The sequence below is a fragment of the Arachis ipaensis genome, chromosome B9 (genome assembly GCF_059453495.1).
Source record: "Arachis ipaensis isolate K30076 ecotype BB chromosome B9, ASM5945349v1, whole genome shotgun sequence".
Lineage (NCBI taxonomy): Eukaryota > Viridiplantae > Streptophyta > Magnoliopsida > Fabales > Fabaceae > Arachis > Arachis ipaensis.
The window spans coordinates 154,134,306-154,153,923 of record NC_142444.1 but is presented as its reverse complement, the minus strand read 5'-3'; the positions used below and the strand labels follow the sequence as shown (position 1 = coordinate 154,153,923).

The following is a 19,618-nucleotide window of genomic DNA, read 5'->3' as shown; positions in this document are numbered from 1 at the left end:
TAAAAATTAATAATAATTTTATTGTAATCCCTGTATTAGTCTATGGTGACAGAAGCGTAAGTCACGTTATTATTTGTTTAATATCCCTTTGAAGTTTGAAGATCTATATAAAGTACCCAGTTTGCCCTCTAATCTTCACACTCATCAAACACTACTCATAGAGCTATGGTGAAGGCAGCATCCCTCGCCGGAGTCAACGTGGAGTTCCTTGAATTCCCGCCAGTGGTCACACCTCCGGGGACCACCAAATCATATTTCCTTGCCGGCGCAGGTTCTTCCATCGATCGCTTTCTCTATTCAACTTAATTACTTCTTCGAAATAACATATATAATGCATGCAATGGTTGCAGGAGTGAGAGGGTTACCAATTAATGGGGTATTCGTCACGTTCACGGGATTAGGGTTATATTTGGAAGACAAAGCAGTTCCATATTTAGCTTCAAGGTGGAAGGCCAAAACCCCTGCTCAGTTGTTGGATTCTCTTCATTTCTACAGAGACATCATCCAAGGTCCTCAACCCTCCATAATTAATTTTAATGTTCTACCTAAAACATCTTGTTAAGTTAATTTTTTTTTTAAATATAAAAGTTAATTACCTAACACTTTTTCATTTTATAATTAATCCGCTGTCTAGCTTAATTGGAATTTTGGTAGTGTGGTCCCTCTTTTTATATTCTCTTCTTTTACTATCAACTCAATTATTGAAGTTTAATTTTAATTAAATTGCTTCTTTTGACGCGTAGCACGTCAATAATATATTGTATCGGACATCTCACATTCTTTTTTGACTGGAAATATTATATGTAGGTGGGTATTTTAATAAAAATTTTGTAATTATCTTTATATAATTTTTTAAATTTTTAAATAATAAATTGTAGAGTTAAATTTTAATATATTATAAAAATATTATTTTTATTTAAAATATAATCAATTAAATAAATTATATTTTTATATAAATTATTTTTAGTTGAATAATCTCTTATTATATGCATTTGAATAGTCCCTTATTATATGCATAAAAATAAGCATGATGATATGATATATAATACCAACTCACCTACCTACTACTACATCGACAATTCGACATAGACAAAATATGTATACTAATAAACTTTCAATAATCAATATATATTATTGCAACCATGTTATATGCTATTAAATGAGTCATATATATAAAATATAAAATACATACTAAAAATAAATTAAATTATTTATATGTATATATTGACTAATTTTAATATGTATATAGTATTTTTGATATTATCGGATTACATTATATAAATTTTAACTTGTTCTTAGACCAATCGAATAATGAAGTGAATTAATTGATCTGACTGGTGTGTTATAATTAATTAGGTCCATTTGAGAAACTGATTAGAGGGTCAAAGCTTAAAACATTGGATGGTCCTGAATATGTAAGGAAGGTTTCAGAAAATTGTGTGGCATACATGAAATCCATAGAAAAATTCGGTGATGCAGAAGAAAAAGCTATTCATGAATTCAGACAAGCCTTCAAGGATCAAAACTTCCCACCAGGCTCTACTGTCTTCTATGAACAATTCCCCAATGGAACATTAGGGGTCAGTATATATACTATACTTAATTAATTAATTAATTTTAATCAACCAATAGTAATGTAATTTAATTTAATTTAACATGTTTGATTAATTAATAACAGCTGAAATTCTCCAAAGATGACACAATACCAGAACATAGGAATGCATTTATTGAAAACAAGGCACTTTCAGAAGCAGTGTTGGAGACAATGATTGGGGAGATTCCTGTTTCCCCTGCTTTTAAAGAGAGTTTGGCTACAAGACTTTCTCAGATTCTGAATGAAGCCAATCCCTCCATTGAGTTCTAAGAAGTTGAAGCTCTCATAACAACCTTCGATAAAAAAGGGTTCCAACTAGACATTGCTGTTTACTTTGTCATAAATAATGCCACTCTTCTTGTCTCAATTATCTCTGTGCTTGTCTGCTTTTCTTTCCTTTATGCCAAATTGCCAATCAATTAAATGAGTGAAACAAAGCAGATTTTCCTACTAGAGCTCCAAGTATATATTTCTTAGACTATTAATTTCATTACTTACACTAAGTAATTTCATCCAAGAACATAAATATTGACATGAAAGACAATGATAAAGCAATACTTAAAAATTACAAAATATTTAACCCATATGATATTTAACATAAAAAACAAATTTTTGACTAAAAGAAGATAGAGAAATACTAATATTAATATTAATACTTATTAATGGATAATTTAGAAATACATAAAAATATTATAATTATATTAAATATTTTCTATCTTAAAAAACATAATTTACGATCCTAACAAATTAGAATGCTTAATTTTTTATCCTAGTAAAGATATACATGAAAGTACTCTTAGAGTACCGTATTTATACTTAAATTATAGAAATATTATTAATATAATATTTTTATGTATATCTAAATTATCCATTAATAATACTTTAATATACATACTTATGATAAAATAATAAAACCTATTTATATGATAGCTTATAAGACAATTCTTGCACTTTAAGTTTGTTTTTGAAGTTGAATTAGATCCATTGAATTATAAAATTGCGGTTGTTATTGGGCACCCAAACCTTTGTCTACCAACTATAAAGTGGTGGTGGTGGTGATGATGATCGATCCACCACCTTATTTGAATGAATAATTAAATATGGATTTAAGTTATTCACTTATTCTATAAAAGAATTACAAATTTAGACAAAAGCTTTTAACCTTGGCTTGGTTTAGTTTGGTTTGTGCATACATGAAAACTAAACACACAGTTAGGCTGATGTGCTTCATAAGAGAATATGCTAATAAGAGTAGTAGGCTTGTAAATACTACATTGACAGAATCTGATGTGTGTTAATATATAAAAGTGTTTGAATTCTATGTATACATGAGGTGCATCAATGACATCAAGTTCATGTTTAATAATATATTAAGAAGATTATTATTTAATCTGACAAAAATGTCCAACCTATGGCCTCAGCATCGAGAAATTTAATCACACCCAAATTAAAAGAGTTAGTTGTCCACAAGAATCTCGCAAGCATAAATTAACCAATTCTTTAATTTCCTCAGAATTATCAAGTTAACAACCAGAAGAACAGCATGCATCTAATGAAAACAAGGCAGTATTGGAGACCATGATTGAGGGAGATTCCTGTTACCCCTGCTTTAAAAGATTGTTTGACTACAAGACTTTTTCAGATTCTGAATGTGGCCAACCCCTGCATTGAGATCTAACTTCAGTTGAAGAAAGATTACATCCAATTGTAAAAATGAATGCTAATTTCTTTTCTGAATTATCCTTGTACTTGGCTACTTGTATCATAATATGCTGTAACAGATTTTGTATCCAAAGCATCAAGCTTCTTATGTTCCCTAATTTCCACCATTTTTTTTTCTTTTGGTGTCTCATTTAATATATACAGAAAGAAAACCATCATAAAAACCTGAACTCTGCATTATATTCACACAGATCCTCAACCATCTGTGCTATATTTGTTCACATATCATAGTAACAAAACAAAGAAATTCTACCTTTTCACCATTCATTTTATTAATACACTAGAAGCTCGTGAGTGATAGATTGAATGTGCTCCTAAGGTAATTTTTCTGCTACATCTTCGGCAACCGAATTTCCATTTTTCGTGTGATGTAATCCATGATCAGTATCAGAATCATGCAATTTTTTATCAGCAGTATCATTATGACCACTCTGTTTGAATAACTCATATAATCTGGTGGCCAAACTCTGTTTTGCAGCAGGGGAAACACCATGCTTTCCAATCATTGATTCAAGCACAGCTTCTGAGAGTAGTTTATTCTCAATCACTGCAGTTCCGGCTTCTGGAATAGATCCATCTTTAGAAAAACCAATCTGCAAACAGTGTGATTAATTGATTTTCATATTCATATACATATTTGATTTTCATAAAAAAAAGCTTGATTATGCAGCTATAAAAAAGTGTGATTATTCTGCTACGATAAGCATGGATTATTCTAGACAATTACTATATCAGAAAAAAATAACTAACTCGCATGAATCTGTTTTATATTATGCATCAAAATTAAATTAATAATACTAATTTGGTGGTTAATTTTAGTAATCATCTTTTATTGTGGCATTACTAACCACTAGAGATCCGTTGGGTAATAGTGTGAAAAGAATAGAGGAATCTGGAGGGAAATTCTGATCTTTGAAAACGGAAAGAAACTTGTCAATGGCATTGGCTTCTTGGTCGGTGTAAATTCCAAGATGCTTCCAAATAGCGACGCAATTTTCAGAGACTTTCTGGGAGTATTGTTGACCCGTCAAAGGCAAGATCATGGTTACCTGCATAAATTTCTCAAACGGACCTACACCATAAAAATTCAGATCAGTGCTGTTAAAGTTTTCACAGCCATAGGTGCCTGGATGCAGAGAGTAACGGTTACCTGTAACGATGTCTCTGAAGAAGTCGACGGATTCCGTTAACTCGGTCGGGGTCTTACCGTTCCATTTGAGGGCGAGTGAGGGAACGGCGTTATCCTGGAGGTAAACAGCAATGGCGGTGAACTTGACGAATTTGTCGTCGATTTGGAGGCCCCTGACTCCTGCTCCGCCAAGGAAGAAGCTCTTGTCGGAGCCTGGAGCTTTGGCGGTGGCCGGAAACGTGACATTCTCGACTTGTACGGCGGTGAAGGAGGAGGGTAGGACCATTTTGAAAGTGAGTGAATGGAAGGAATAGGCGTGTAGCTTTATAGACCCTACCTTCCCATCCTATCAACTTGCCTCACCTATCAGTCAATCCACCTACCACCACCGCCGCCGGTTAATTTTTTGGGTTAACAACTATGTTAGGTATCCAACAAAATATTAGTATGAATATATATTAAAATATAAAATATTTATTAAAAATAAATTATATATATAATAACTGATTTTGATAATTAATTTTAATAAATAAATAATATTTTTATATGAAAAAAAGCAAAATCTTGACTATTTTTTTCTTCAAAATAAGTAGTTTTTTTTTTTTTTATCAAAAATAGGAGACTCGAACCCGCAACCTCTTAATTGAGTATGGGGAGACTATACCATTTGAGTTATTACTCATTGACTTCAAAATAAGTAGTTAGTAGAATTGAAAATATCAATTCTATCCACAGATATTTAATTTAATTCAATTCGTTTAAGTAGAATTGTTAACTTAATCTATAGCAAATTCAATTAAAGGTAGAATGAATTGAGTCTCACATTTTTTTATTTTTATTATTTTAATAAAGATGTTGTTATAATTTTATTGTTTTTAATTTTAATATAGACTAAACTTTACATTTTTATTTTATTAGTATGTTTATAGATTTTAAAATGATTAAATATTATGTTTGATTGAAAAAATTAATTTATTATAAATAAATCGAATGTTGAACTTTAGAATGTAAATATAGTTAGAATTGAATTAAAAAAATTTAAATATGTAGATAAAACAGAATTGGATTTTAGATAAAATTTAAATCCATAAATAAAATTAGGATGAAATGTAAATCTTATTCATTGTAGTCTTAGAATTATTAGTAATAATTAGTATAATTTAAATTGTTGAAATTTTTAAAATATTGAAATTATTAGTCCATTCTATGTTTTAGTTTTTTTTTTTTTTTTGTCGAATGGATTGGACAACCCCAATTTTAAGTATCATTATACACCCACATTATATACTCACCTACACAACACTAAAAAACCTGGATGCAACATATTAAGAGGCACATGATTTACCATCTGAGCTAAGCCTCAGCCGCTATATTTTAGTTTTTCTTTTTAAAGATAATTCATGTTTTTTTTGGGCTCTCTAAATTGATCAAATCACTGCAAAGCAATCAATGCCTGCACTATTTTTTCTTCTAACCCACTATGTTTTAACTCAGTTATTTTAGTATTACCGAGCTCACATTCATCACTGAACATACCCCAATCTTCCACGTAAGTGTCCAAAAAGTGAATACTAGATTTATTAGCATGTCTATATATATAGTGGGGTTACATTCTCCTTCACTCTATGCTCAGAAGTCTTTGATGAGTTGAAATTATATTCTTGAACTAATTCATCATATTCTTAAATGTGATTTATTTAATATTTAAAATGTGATACTTAGGGAGATATGAGTGGAAATAAGGTGCATATCCCTTGATGAAGATGGACTTTCCAGTTTCCACAACCCAACCCCCTTGAAAATGAAGTTCCTTATTAAAACTTGAAGTCAATGTGCAACTAACACTCAACTATTCTAATCAGTAATAATTACTCAAACTCTCAAATTCACGGGTTGGTTAGTTAGTAGCTACGTTCTTGTTCTATATTTCTAAGGAAAAAGTTTCAAAATAAAATAAAAATCTGACTTAGTAGCTCATCATTTTTCTTTCCTTAATTAAAAATGTAGGAGTTCAAATTTTTCTTTGAAGGCTTATATATATTCTTTATATTTGTAGGGAAGGTATTAAGAGTGTTTTATTTTCCGTTAATCAAACAAATCCTTTTTTTTAAATAGTAAATTATATTTTATTAATTATTAAAAAATAAAATATAAAGATGTTGAAAAGTAGGTTAAACGGTGAGAATTTTTTAAAATAATGCACTAAAGATATTTATTCAACGGTGTTGGTCGAAAGACGAAGAAGAATTTTAAAGAAAAAAGAATAATAAATCAAATTGAATGAAATTAAGAGTTTGTCTTATGGAGTTGACGATTTAAGCTGAAAATTTTTTAAATTTTACAGAACAATTTGACAGAGTTTATTAGAATAGCAGACAGTATCGAAGTAGAACCTTTAAAAACTAACTGGTTGCGAGCTTTCCAATAGTTCAGCAAATGATGGCAAGCAATTGAGGACTACAGTCAACATTTTTCAACGGGTTAAACATCTACGTCGATGCAGTCCATCATGTCCAAAAATCGTTAGGACTTTGAGGGAGAAGACAATTATAAAGGTAATTCTGAGATCATATTTCCTTAATTCCAGAGCAGTCGATCAAACAATGGGTGATTGTTTATGTTGTTTCATGACAGCAGGAGCATATTGACGATATAAAGGATTGGAAGTGAGTCAAGTCAGCTCATGAGCTAGCTCGAACTCGATAAGCTAAACTCGTACGCCAAATTTGAGTTTGAAATTGAGCTCCTAAATTAAATGAGTCGAGCTTAAAGCTCATTAGCTCGTGAGCGGTCTTGATTATATATATATTAATGATCTTAATTATTTAAAATTTTATATTTATTTTTTATATATAATTTTAATGTAGGATATAAAAAAAATTTATAATTTATTGATAGATAAACAATATATAAAATTAATTTTTTAAATACTTTTTAAAATATATAAGTTATAATTTATTAATATAGAATTATAGATTATGTTTCTATTATTTGAGCCAGCTCGTAAGCTCGAGTCAGGTCGTGAGCTTTCGGTGAGTCGAACTTGAGCTTAAAAAATAGACTCGATTGTTAATGAGTCAAGTCGTAAGCCAAGCTCAATTTTTGTGAGTCGAGCTTGAGTTTGGTCTAATTTGACTCGACTCAACTCAACTCACTTTCAGCTGCTGATATTGATGGGATGCGGCGGTGAATTTGAGCAAGTATCAGAAGACGATCATGGAGAACTTTTTAGATAAATAGCTTAATTTTGTGAGGCAAGTTCAACTTCCATAGATCAATTCACGACCTTTTTTGCTGCATATAATTAGGGCAAAGTTCTAGAAGCAGATGGTGAAATAAATAGCTAATTTTGCAACTTGAAATTATATCATATTATTTGGATTTGTTCAAATTCTGTTTTTTTTATATCAATAATTTTTATAGTATATATTCAAATAGGTCTCTAAAAAATTGTAGTTGATATTTTCATTTTTAAAAAAGATTTATTACATTGAGATCTGAAACTTTATAAAAATAAGACATATAGATCATTTAGTCACACTTTTGAGAATCTATTTATCCAAATAAATATAATAAATTTAAAATATGTCTTATTTTTATAAAATTCAGTACCTCAATATAATAAAAAAATTTTAAGGATGAAAACATTCAACATAAAATTTCTTAGAATCTATTGAGGTATATACTCTAATTTTTATGTTTGCCGATAGTTAAATTTAATAGCATATTATTTTCTAAGTCTTGAGAACATTTCTCTTAACATAAATATTTATTATATTCCACAACTGAATTGATGAACTGAAACGAAACATGAGTGAAGGAATGATATGATGATAAGAAAGAGTGGAATTTTGATGTTGTAATAATAAACTAATTATTAACAAATCTGCATGTAGTTCTGATTTGACCATCATTGCCAGTGATAGGAGAAAGCAAGCTCATCTTAACCATGGCATCTGCAAAATCCTTCTTGAAACGACCAAAGTTTCTGCTATACATAAAGACCTGAGAGTCAGTGATGCCTGCTCCATTAGCATAGAGCTGCTGATCAGAGTGCACAAGACCCCTTTGATACACAAGATTCTGATAGAAAGCGTTGTCAAAAGTGTCTGGAGTGATTGAATCAAAGGGAGAGAGGTTGTCATCTCCATCACCTTTTTCAGAGGGACACAATGCTTTCATTGCTTCTGCAAAGCTTGGATCTATGTTGCTCTCATTGTAAATCCTGTCTCTGAAGAATCTGCACCTCACTCGTCCTATTGTGTGACCTCCTGAACAGTTAACAATACAAAATTAAAAATCATCAAATGCAAGGATCGAACTCTTAACTTTTCGGATCTAGAGTTCAAATACCATGTCATAATATAAACCACTCATCCCAAAAGCTTCAGCTGATAGAAAAATGTAACACTAATGATTATATCTCTAATATTCCCTAAACCTCTATTGTACACATTGTACAAATATTTAATTGGCTCCTCATACTTTTCCTATATATATTTTTTTATTTTAAAGCGTTGATTGATTGTTAGGATTTAGAATTTTGTATCAAAAGAAAATTGAAAAAATAATTAAAAAAAATATTACATAAAAATTTTAGTTATATTTTTCTAACACATAAAAAAAGATATAACTTAACTAATAGTATTATTAATATCCGTGTTACTCGTTCGGTTAACTATAAGTATTAAATTTAAGTATTTAATAATTGGACAGCATTGAACTTATTTAAAATTTTTTGGGACAAAAATAAAATGTTTTTTTTGGTGACTGACAAAAATAAAATGTTTAAATGTTAAGTATTAAATTAGAATTTAGTCCAAACGTTAGAAATTAAAATAATATTTTATCCCCTTAACGTATTACACTAAATTTAGACTGAAAAGTCTGAAATTTATATTCTACTATTTCACCTAGGTGCCCCATTTTGATGTATTATATTAAATCTAAGACTCATATCTAAATTTTTTATCATGAATTTATATGTTGAATTAATATAATTATTACCTGATAAAGTAACCATTTCTTGGATGTTGAAATTTTTCTTTTTGAAAGTGGTGATAAGGGAACTGAGATTGAAGAAGGGAGCAGGTAAGTCTGAATTAGACTCACTTAAACTTGCAGTGGTTGAGTCTCTTCTGCCCAATTTAACCTCCCATCTTGGTCCTTTAAGCTGATACATATATATGTACATTTTATCTTATGAATTAATTACACAAATTTTCATTAGTTAGATATTGGTTAATTGTATTATTATGATGTTACTTACAGCAAAAACAGCATCTCTGGCAGCAAGAGCTAAGATGTCAGCACAAGAAACAACAGAAGGGCACATGGACTCCAATTGAGATTTGATGCTGTCAATGACCTCAAAACCCCTCAATGAGTTCTTGTTGGGAGCTGAATTCTTCTCACCTATAAAGTTTGGGGTGTCATCTAGCAATACCGATGCATCACATCCCTGTATTATTGTATATATAAAAATCACCCTTCATTGTTTATATTAATACAAACTTTTTTTCAAGTGTTAAAGACGATTTTGAAATATTAAGGACTTAAATAGGATGAAAATGTTGGAACAAAAATAATATATAGAAATAAATTTTAATTTTATCCTTCAATAATATTAATTTTTTTCGGTACATAGTTATTCAATTATTTTTTAATTACATCTAAGTAAATTACATTTAATCATATTACTTTCATTCTAAATAAATTTATTTTTTTTATAATTTTACTCTTAAAATTCTTTACTCATCATGAAATATTTGTAGAATGACTAGTACATAAATTTGCGGTGAAAAAAACAAATGATACATCTAAGTAAAAATTTTATTTTACTCTTTCTATTGCAAAATTATTTTTTGGTCCCTCCTAAATTTAACTTAGCTTTGTCCCCGTGAATACCCAAAATTACATACCAAAAGAACATATAAATTTCTGCTAAAAAAAATCTAAAAGTAAAATAGAATATCAAGAGTCAATGATAATTTTGTTGAAAATCACGAAAAAGACAAGTAGATAAGTAATATATGTGTTTGAAATTGAAGTCAAATTTTGATTAATATGAGTGGAAAATAAAAAAAATTAACAAAAAAATATTTTAAAATAATGAAAAAAATTAGTTAGAGTTGGCTATAAAAAAAAATTTGGCTTTCTATACTTTGTTGTATAATAATTGGAGTTGCTATTGCATGCATGTATAGGAAACTATATAGTATACATTACGGAAATTGATCATCTCCAGTTTTTTTAACACTTGAGAAAATGAAGTGTGATCTCTCACCATTAACTTTATAAGTGGATTCAAAAATAAATATGAGAGAGAAAGCAATGAAAGGTGAGAGATCACAATTGACACCATCCAGTTTTTTCTTCACTGAAGAGGATCCACTGCCTATACATTACTACTATAGTCTACTATATATATAAGGGATAGGATATATAATAATGCATGAAATGAGACTTGCTTGGACAAAACAATCATGGAAATGGAGGCGAAGCAAGGAAGCACCCATGCGAGGCTCTTGGTAAACAGCATCAATCACTGCCTTCCTAATGGTTTCAACAGCTTTCGGACACGTTTTGTGATAGAAATTTTCACTTAACAACTCATGATCATCATCACCTGAACCAATCCCAATAACACATAATGTTATTGCCAAAATCAACCAACACTTGTTAGATGCCATTGAGACACAACACAATTCAGTGCTTTAAGATTATATGTACTATATATGTAATTGATATGGTTAATTTCATGGACATGGAATAATGATAACAATGTTATGCTTTATATAGAAAAGAAGGTTCAACCAACTACACAAAATTTCAGGTTTATGTATGTAAAATTGTCCATATTCTACGGGTCAAATCTCTGCAAACTCAAGACAAATCATATATAATTGATTTGATTATACCAAAAAATGCAGATACAAATGTTAGGGATCAAGAAAGCGTTTATTTATAATGTTATTAATTAATTAAATAGCTGTATTTTGGTAAAATAAAATGTTTGACTTTGATCAAAATTCCTTGCTGATTTTGATAGCAAGGCATTAATTGTACTTGGCCTTCAAGTCAGGAGGAACCAAATGTAAGAAAAGCAATGGATTATGATCCATGTCATCATAATGAATAATGCTTATCATTCTTTGGTTCCAATCGTTTCTGTTTTGGTGGCTGAAAATAAACTTAAAGAGGTATGGCATACCTTTACTGCATTTCAACGCTTTTGCTCTAAAATTTTCAGTCATCACCAAATTAAAAGGATTTCCCTCTTTATGGGAAGGAGAAATTAAGGAAGAGAAAAGACAAAGGTTAGTTTCAATTGGTTGATCAAACTGACTTCAATATGACAGTAATGTATATCGTTCCTATTTCCTAAGTGTCAAAAACCTTCATTAGGCTGAGCACGGATAGTGGGTACTTAGTTTTCCGTCCGAATTTGAACCAAATTAATGACTCTCTTTAGTAATTGGTTCAGGTAATGGTTTTGGGGTACAAAACCCGAACCAATCCGTAGACTCGAACCATATATTAATTGAAAAATTATTTATTTGAAAGATTATTTCTTTGAAGGATTATTTCTATTGCACTTTTGTATTTAGCTTCTAATGTGTTTGGTGTTTAACATGTTTGGATTTTAATGTGCTTAGTGTTTAATATATTTGAATTTTAATGTATTTAGTTTTTAATGTATTTGGTATTTAACATATTTAGATTATTTCTATTAATGTTACATGTTTATTATACTTATAGAATTTTTAAGATAAAATTTTTGTTTTTGTTTTATGAATTTCAGTTTTATCGGGTACCCAATTATCCAAACCGAACTAATTTGTTTTTAATCGGTTTAGTTTGATTCAAATACATATACAAAAAAATGTAAATTCGAACCAATTACAATTTAACCAATTACAATTTAATTGGTTCAGTTCTAATTTCACACTTATACTCACCCCTAACCTTCACCATGTGTAACATTCTTAAAGACTCTAACTAAGCACTTGAAAAGAAATATAGCGTATTCGTCAAATTGTAAACTACTAAGGTAAAATCTAGTTTTACGTAAAAAAGAAAACCTTAATCATTCTTATAAAAATAGAACGTATTATTCTTGCGTTGCGTCTTGTTATATCGGATTCATATTATGACCTCAAAAATATATACGCATTCGGTTTTCACATTTAACATGCGCGTAACATAAAGAATGCAGGATACAAGAGAATTTACACGGTTACGCGAGAAGGCAGAAGGGAATATCAACAAAATATTTAGCACAGCAAGAAACATCTCCATCTCATTGTACTCCCAAGGCCACAAAATTCGAAATATAATGTTCCATCCCACACAATCATCATCAAATCACTGTTGATGGCACTGGCCAATGGAAATAAGTGAGCACTAGCAGTCACCATAGTTCTTATTTGTCTGAAACACTGTACTGCATATTGTGAAACTGATCACTCAACAAGAGACTTCAGTCAAAGTAATGAAGGCAGGTTAATCATATTGAAATAAAAATGAAAACAAAAACACCAGACACAATTCAAACAGCTTCATCTTCTACATAGTTGACAGCTAGGTCCCAATAATGGGGAACACCAGCATCCACAAAAACTTTGCGAGCAGCTGCTTCGGTGATGCAGTCATGGACAGTGAACCTGTTGAAGCTCGGTTTGGCGACACTTCCTTGCCATACTAGAGAACACTTATTCACTGGTTTATCGTCATCCGAATCTTCATTTTCCTCGGTCTCTTTTGAAAATTCGCTCCAATTTATACGCCTCAGCATAAGTTTCCCATACCTCTTGATCGACTTGCATCCACCTTCAACCACAACTACCGTAATACCATCGCTAATCACAGCACATCCACTCAAACGATTCTCCTGAGCATTGACATCAACTCTAAAGCGGGCCTTTGGATGTGATAGGTCATTAATCTTGTAAAGTGAGACCAGTGTTTCCACTGTATTAGGGTCATCAAACAGCTTCTTCTCCTTCTTCTCCCGCAGCTCAGCAGGAGTAAGCTTGCGTGCAATATTCCTATCTATATGAGCCTGCTCACGTTCAGCAGCTGCACTTCGTATTTCCTTTTCAAGCCGAGTAGGATCTTGTGTTGCTTCAGAGCCAAGTACTTTCATCAAATTGCTAATCTTGACCTTTGATTTTGGAGGTTCTATTACACCTTGTCTTATCATCTCCTGCCTCTCTTTCTCCTTGGCCAATCGCCGCTGTGTCCTGAGTTTCTTCTGTTCCTTCTTGGTTAGTTTGAGGGGTTGAGGTGGTGGAGGTGCAGGCTCAGCAGGTGGTTCAATAGGACGAGGATGCTCCACATAAAAAGTGATTTTCTCCATTTTCAGTTTGTCTTCTCCTATGGTTCCATCAGCACTGTCACCATAATTTCCAGATTGCAGAAGAGGTACATCCCTGAAAAATTCAAACAGTTAAGGAAAAGAACTATAACTTTTATCGGCATTTAAGCATGTTTCAATAGAACAGATGACAGGGCCACATTATATTCAACAGCAGATATTCAAAAATCAGGCAATTCATAGTAAAGTCCAAGTTACAGGACAAAGATGTTATACCAACTTTGCACAAGGATAATACTAGCATTTTGTTACCAATCAACCTGCTATTCCAGTTTGTTATAATCTAGCATCAGCACTTTCGTTTTTGGGGATAAAGAAGAATATCATTACAATGAAGAGAATGATGGTACTAGATGGGACAAGTAAGCAAAAAGTAAAAAGAACAACGAAACATGACTTTCCTAGCATCAAAATATAGTTATTTCTAAAAACGATTGAAAGGGAAGAACATAACTTCATGTATTGCCTAAACATATCTGTACTAGCTAAAACGATTAATTACTTAAATTTATGCATTCACCTTTCACACAAACCTTAAACTTCCACCAGGGCACAACCATGATGCTCTTAACAAACCAACTAGTACAGGTAAGCAGATACTTACCACCACTCAATTTCTGGAATTTGTTCCCTGGGTTTCTCTTTAATTACAACCCTCTCTGTTATTTCTATTAAGTTCGGGTTTATATCAGGAGCAGCCTTTGCCTTTGCCAATTGTGCTAGCTTGGCCTTCTGCTCTTTTGCTTGAGCTTCCCCAAATTTGCTCTGCAGGAGTCAAACAATAACAGCAAAGGATATATAATACGAATGTAAAGAATAAAGTATAAGGGCAAATTAATAATGGGTCTTGCAGGGATAACAGAAAGATGAAAAAGTACCTTTAATTTTATTATTTCAGCATCTTTTGACCATTTTCCTTCCTCCACAAACTGAAATTGTCTCTTGACCCTCAAGAACTTGTTTTTATTTATACCCATACTTGGATCAAAATGGGGATTACTATCAGGATCGACATCTAAAACAGGCTTTAGTATTTCAAATGAATCTTTCTTCTGTTTGTTAATGTTGACCTACAATGTTCAGAAACAGACAGTAACCAAGATGCCAATCCCAAATATATGCAGATAAATGGTAAAAAAAGAAAAAATTAAGAACATTACACACCTTTAATGTGCTAAGGTTACTTGGCTTAGTTACATTAACAACATTTCCATGTTCATCAATTTCCCTTCCCTGAGCATCAAGACGAAGAACAGGGGCTTTGGTGGGTTTCTGTGGAACGGCAATATCTGCTACCACTTGACCTGGAAACATGTTTATAAGAGGAGCAAACTGTGGATCTTGCCTAAATCCCATTCTAGCAGCAAGCTCCTGAGCACGCCTGACAGCTTCATAGTTGGCTGGAGTTGGAGTTGGAATACCAGCGGCAGTCGAGCCACTAGCTCCCGAAGAAAGAACCGGTACATTTACTGCAGGTCCAGATGGAGATGACATAGAAGGTTTTGATGCCACTCCGGCACTAACAGAGGGAATGGCAGATTCATCAGGTTTTGTGCTTCCGTATGAGTTCTGTGGAGAACTCTTGTTCAACTGTGCAATCAAGAAGTGCTCCAGATGAACATGTATAATTGATAAGATAATTGGCAAAGTAAACCAGAATTTAAAATAATAATAAATAAAAAAAAGTAAACCAGAATCAGCAGCTATTCATCGTATATAAATATCTAACAGACAGAAATAGCTCAACTCACCTGAGGAATCTTCTTCAGCTTCTCAGCCAACTCTTTCTGCATCTGTAAAGCTTTCTTAGCCTTAGCTAAGGCATCAATAGACAGGCTTCCACTTTTCCCAGCAGTTGAAGATGACCCATCTGTACTAGATTTTCCAGTAACCTCATGAGACCTGGTAATACTAACTCCCTTATTTTCATTTGTGGTAGAATTTGAAGATACCTTAGTAGGAAAAGAAGTAGGGCCCCAAGATGCCTCAGGAGCACTCGTCGGTGCCACAGCAGGTGATCCCAAGGCAGAACCCTGAAAGTGCAATGATAAAACACCAGTAAATGTGTAAATCTTCAAAAAAGAGTATAGATACACTCAACAAATTTTAAAAATGATAAAAAAAAAAACAAAATACTAAACATCATATAAAATTAAGAGAAAGAGCCTATTTTCAAAAGTTGGCAGAGAAATCATAATAAAATGTTATCACTTATCTAATTGTTGCTCTACCCCATCTTGTATTGGAATGGAAATTCAGAAAATAAATGCGAAAAGTGCAGGTAGAAGCATCCAAAGAGTCCGTGAACTTTGCTGTACTTTCAAGATTAGGTTCCACAGAAAGGTAAACCGCAATCATGGAAAGACATCAAAACATGTCTCTAGTAAACCAGCAGTAATAATCCAACACCTTGAAACAGTATCTCAAATTATTCTACAAGCATTACCGTTCTAGTACACTAAATTATTACTAATTACCGATACCTTCACTGCACATCTTCAATAACTGAAAGTAAACACACAGGCCTACAATTCTGAATAATGCATTAACATAAACCAGGAAAATAGATATCTCTACAATTTAGAATTGATATTATCCATCGTGAAACCCTGAAAACATAATAGTTGGGGAAAAATTAGAACTCACATTATTCAGAGAAGCGTTCCCGTTTCCATCAATCTGCTTATTATTGTTATCAGTGAGCTCCTCGTGCTTCAACTTGACCTCATTATCGAGAACTTGTTTCTTATCTTCAATGGCAGCTTTATCAATTTTCGCTTCTTGTCCGTCTTCCTTTATGGCTTTATCCCCAAACCTTCTCCTTTCTCTTTTCAGTTCCTTGGACTCCTCGGAAACCCTAACCCTCTTATCATCCCTATCTTCCTGGCTCTGCTCCCTCTCTTTCCGCTTATGCGAGTGCGAATGCGAAGAGTGTCGTGGCTCCGCCGAATCCTCTCTCTCCCTCTCGTCATCGCGAGGCTTCGACCTTCCTCTGCTGCCTTCTCTCTCGTCTCTGTCATAAGCTCTGGTTCCTTCTCGGTCATCTTCATCCCTCTCCCTGGATTTGCGATCGTGCTTGGAATTCCTGTCGGATCGGTGGTGGTGGTGATGGTGGCGGTGCTCATCGGAGGATTCACGGTGGCGTTTGTGGTCGCGATCGGAGTGACGATCTCTGGTTCTCTTGGATGATTTTTCTCTGTCGTCCATCGTTAGGGTTTGGGAGATTCGGTTTTCTCTCTCTCTCTCTCTCTCTCTCTCTCTCTCTCTCTCTCTAATATCTGCACTCTCTATAGTGTTCTATCTCTGTTACGTTGAGCTTATTAAGAAAAGAAAAAATGAAAATGAAAATCAAAACCAAAATATCTAATCCTCTTGTATACTTATTCAATATTTTATTAATTATTTTCAATAAAAAATAAATTTAATAATATAAAAAATTGCACAAACATTTAAATATTGCTAAAAATAACTAACTTTAAAATTTATTATTTGAGAAATTATCTAAAATATATTATTAATATAAAATATTCTGATAACATATTCAACTTAATTAAATTTTACAAGTTTAAGTGGCAGAAAATCTTTTTGATCCATAATTTCATGGAAAATGTTAATGATTATAAAATTGTTTTCATTTTTTTTTTTGGTCGGTAAATTGTTTTCATTCAAAAACATGAGTGAGATATATAATGGGCTTCAAAATCATGTGTTCGTCCCAATGAACCCAATATACTTGTTGCATAAAATGGACTTCGATCTTGTTCTGTAACTACAACAGCATAGCTTGCGACCCATATACCAATGTTATACCAAAAAAAAAATGATACTGTGAGTGAATTGTGAAAGCTTTTATTGTTTGATTAAGAACACTTTTTCTACCATTCACTCCACTCTTGGTTTTAGTTCCGTTGACTTTTCAATATCCCTAATTTTCATTTTCAAAATGTATAAATATATATATGGATTTATCTATCGTGTATCATGCCCTCGTTAAGATTATAAAACAAAAAAAAATTTATTAAAAAATATAAAAAATTTAAGCTGTGTTTGATTTACGTTTACGTTTTTATTTTTTATTTTTATTTTTAATATTCTGTTTTTTAGATTTTGGGAAGGAAAAAATAAAAACAGTAAAAATAAACAAATTTCCTCTTCTATTTTTATCTCCTATTTTCATTTTTTATTTCATAAAATTTAAAAAACAAAAAATATTAAAAATAAAAATAAAAAATAAAAACACAAATTAAATGCATTCTAAATTTTTAATGTATTTATTTTACATTATTAAATAAAAATATTTAAAATTTTTTATTAAAAATAAATTTATCATAAACTTTCAAAGTACATGTTAACTAAACCCAATATATATTACTAATTACTAACAAATTGGCTCACAACTACGCAACTCTTGAAGGTATGTTTTTAGGAAAAATTTAGACGAAATTATCTTCACAGTAAAATTAATAATTTAATATATTTAACTAAATTACTATTTATAATTTTTAAATATCAATTTTGAAATAACATAACTACATACAAATTTTTACTATATTTTGACGCACTGAGAAAAAGAAGTGATGATAGTCACATCAAACGCACTAAATTACTAATATAAAACTTAGTAAAAATAAAATGTTATATGCACAATTTTTTGTTGCATATATCTTTTTTATACTTTTCTTTTTATATCATTAATTAAATAAAAAAATAAAAATTTTGTTTTTATACTATAAAAAATAGTAGAAATATTATTTTTGAATAAAAAAGGAAGCAGCATCCAGTTGTGTAGAAACACATGGTTAGGACTTAGGAGGCACCCAAATTTATGCTTTGACTTTGAAATTTGAATAGTATACGCAGGGCAACACCTAAATTGGTAAGAGTTAGCTTCCAATTTGGTAAATAGTAGTTCATGCATGGTAGCCCATCTATATTAACTACCACCTTTCTACTTTTTCATTCATTTATTTACATACTTATTTAAAATTAATGATTACCTTCGTAGCAAGTTACATTTCATGTTCTTATTATTAGCTTCTCAATGGTGCTAACTCTGAATGCCTAACAAGACAAAACATACAACACATTGTTAAACCTTTCATCGTTTTAATTTTATTTTCTTTCTTCCCCTCCTTCATTCCCATTCCAAAATAAACTTTTTTTTTTTTTTAATTTTTCCTCCAATATGAGTGTTCGTAGTGTGAATTTCCCTGTATATATAGTTGACTTTTTTTAGTATACTAAAGTCTAAAAGCAAAAACACATTCTTGTCCACACCCAAATTTTGAATAGATAGATTTCAGAAATTGGTTGAAAGTGGAAGCCATAAAATTAAAGTGGGTAGCAATCAATGACGAAACCAATAATGCAATGCTCTATGGAGAAGAAGAATCTTTATCCATGCATTGACAAATAAATAGTGGATAGACATGCAATAGAAAGCTTTGTGTGCAAGGAATAAGAAAAAATATATGGGTAATGCTACAGTGAAAATTGAAATTTTTGATAAAAAATAAAAATTATTTTTTAATAAAGAAAAAAATCTACTAAAAAAAGTTATATTTTTTTAAAATTCAATAAAAAAATGTTTATATTTTACTTAATTATATATATAATATGCGCTACATTTATTTTTTAGGACTCATACTACTAACTATAAAATTAGGATTGAAATTGAGTATTATACGTAGTAATCAGAACTAAAATTTTAGTCTTGAGACAAAAAATTTTAATATCTTTAGAAAATGAGGACAATGACTAAAATTTTTAAAAACGAAAAACTGAAATTTTTATA

At 31.2% G+C, this 19,618-nt stretch overlaps 4 protein-coding genes across 5 annotated transcripts; 1 reads left to right on the top strand and 3 right to left on the bottom strand.

Annotated features, from left to right (window-relative positions):
• Positions 1-48: 48 nt before the first annotated feature.
• On the top strand, positions 49-2,044 carry LOC107617318 (chalcone--flavanone isomerase 1B-1). The gene is made up of 4 exons (XM_016319057.2): positions 49-271; positions 351-509; positions 1,357-1,580; positions 1,679-2,044. The coding sequence occupies exons 1-4, from the start codon at positions 166-168 to the stop codon at positions 1,862-1,864; spliced, it is 675 nt and encodes a 224-aa protein (XP_016174543.1). The 5' UTR covers positions 49-165; the 3' UTR covers positions 1,865-2,044.
• Positions 2,045-3,078: 1,034 nt separating this feature from the next.
• TT5 (Chalcone-flavanone isomerase family protein) lies at positions 3,079-4,881 on the bottom strand. 2 transcript variants are annotated; one of them, XR_015899345.1, is made up of 4 exons: positions 4,467-4,868; positions 4,165-4,388; positions 3,570-3,909; positions 3,079-3,256 (listed from the first exon to the last, which is right to left on the bottom strand). XR_015899345.1 is itself a non-coding variant. In XM_016319055.3 (3 exons), the coding sequence occupies exons 1-3, from the start codon at positions 4,729-4,731 to the stop codon at positions 3,631-3,633; spliced, it is 768 nt and encodes a 255-aa protein (XP_016174541.1). In that variant the 5' UTR covers positions 4,732-4,881; the 3' UTR covers positions 3,079-3,630. The 2 variants fall into 2 exon arrangements, 1 of the variants encoding a protein (XP_016174541.1); XM_016319055.3 differs by having other exon boundaries at positions 3,079-3,909; positions 4,467-4,881.
• A 3,314-nt stretch (positions 4,882-8,195) lies between these two features.
• Positions 8,196-11,193, bottom strand: LOC107617315 (cationic peroxidase 1). The gene is made up of 4 exons (XM_016319054.3): positions 10,916-11,193; positions 9,715-9,906; positions 9,453-9,618; positions 8,196-8,716 (listed from the first exon to the last, which is right to left on the bottom strand). Exons 1-4 carry the CDS (start codon positions 11,135-11,137, stop codon positions 8,316-8,318), a joined length of 981 nt encoding a protein of 326 aa, XP_016174540.1. The 5' UTR covers positions 11,138-11,193; the 3' UTR covers positions 8,196-8,315.
• Positions 11,194-12,720: 1,527 nt separating this feature from the next.
• LOC107618018 (Pre-mRNA-splicing factor 3) lies at positions 12,721-17,180 on the bottom strand. The gene is made up of 6 exons (XM_016319941.3): positions 16,471-17,180; positions 15,576-15,857; positions 14,989-15,414; positions 14,703-14,894; positions 14,429-14,589; positions 12,721-13,879 (listed from the first exon to the last, which is right to left on the bottom strand). The coding sequence occupies exons 1-6, from the start codon at positions 17,029-17,031 to the stop codon at positions 12,997-12,999; spliced, it is 2,505 nt and encodes an 834-aa protein (XP_016175427.1). The 5' UTR covers positions 17,032-17,180; the 3' UTR covers positions 12,721-12,996.
• Positions 17,181-19,618: the final 2,438 nt, after the last annotated feature.

Bases quoted from the DNA above. Each gene is read 5' to 3' on its own strand.
- LOC107617318 (XM_016319057.2), top strand. From the start codon at position 166: ATGGTGAAGGCAGCATCCCTCGCCGGAGTCAACGTGGAGTTCCTTGAA. The intron at 272-350 runs GTTCTTCCATCG...CAATGGTTGCAG, and splicing joins ATATTTCCTTGCCGGCGCAG to GAGTGAGAGGGTTACCAATT. The intron at 510-1,356 runs GTCCTCAACCCT...ATAATTAATTAG, and splicing joins CTACAGAGACATCATCCAAG to GTCCATTTGAGAAACTGATT.
- TT5 (XM_016319055.3), bottom strand. From the start codon at position 4,731: ATGGTCCTACCCTCCTCCTTCACCGCCGTACAAGTCGAGAATGTCACG. The intron at 4,389-4,466 runs GTAACCGTTACT...TTTATGGTGTAG, and splicing joins CTTCAGAGACATCGTTACAG to GTCCGTTTGAGAAATTTATG. The intron at 3,910-4,164 runs GTTAGTAATGCC...CACTGTTTGCAG, and splicing joins TACCCAACGGATCTCTAGTG to ATTGGTTTTTCTAAAGATGG.
- LOC107617315 (XM_016319054.3), bottom strand. From the start codon at position 11,137: ATGGCATCTAACAAGTGTTGGTTGATTTTGGCAATAACATTATGTGTT. The intron at 9,619-9,714 runs GTAAGTAACATC...TATATGTATCAG, and splicing joins CCAGAGATGCTGTTTTTGCT to CTTAAAGGACCAAGATGGGA. The intron at 8,717-9,452 runs GTAATAATTATA...TTAACTGTTCAG, and splicing joins AGAAATGGTTACTTTATCAG to GAGGTCACACAATAGGACGA.
- LOC107618018 (XM_016319941.3), bottom strand. From the start codon at position 17,031: ATGGACGACAGAGAAAAATCATCCAAGAGAACCAGAGATCGTCACTCC. The intron at 14,590-14,702 runs GTACTTTTTCAT...TGACTCCTGCAG, and splicing joins CTGAAATAATAAAATTAAAG to AGCAAATTTGGGGAAGCTCA. The intron at 13,880-14,428 runs GTAAGTATCTGC...TGAATTTTTCAG, and splicing joins ATTCCAGAAATTGAGTGGTG to GGATGTACCTCTTCTGCAAT.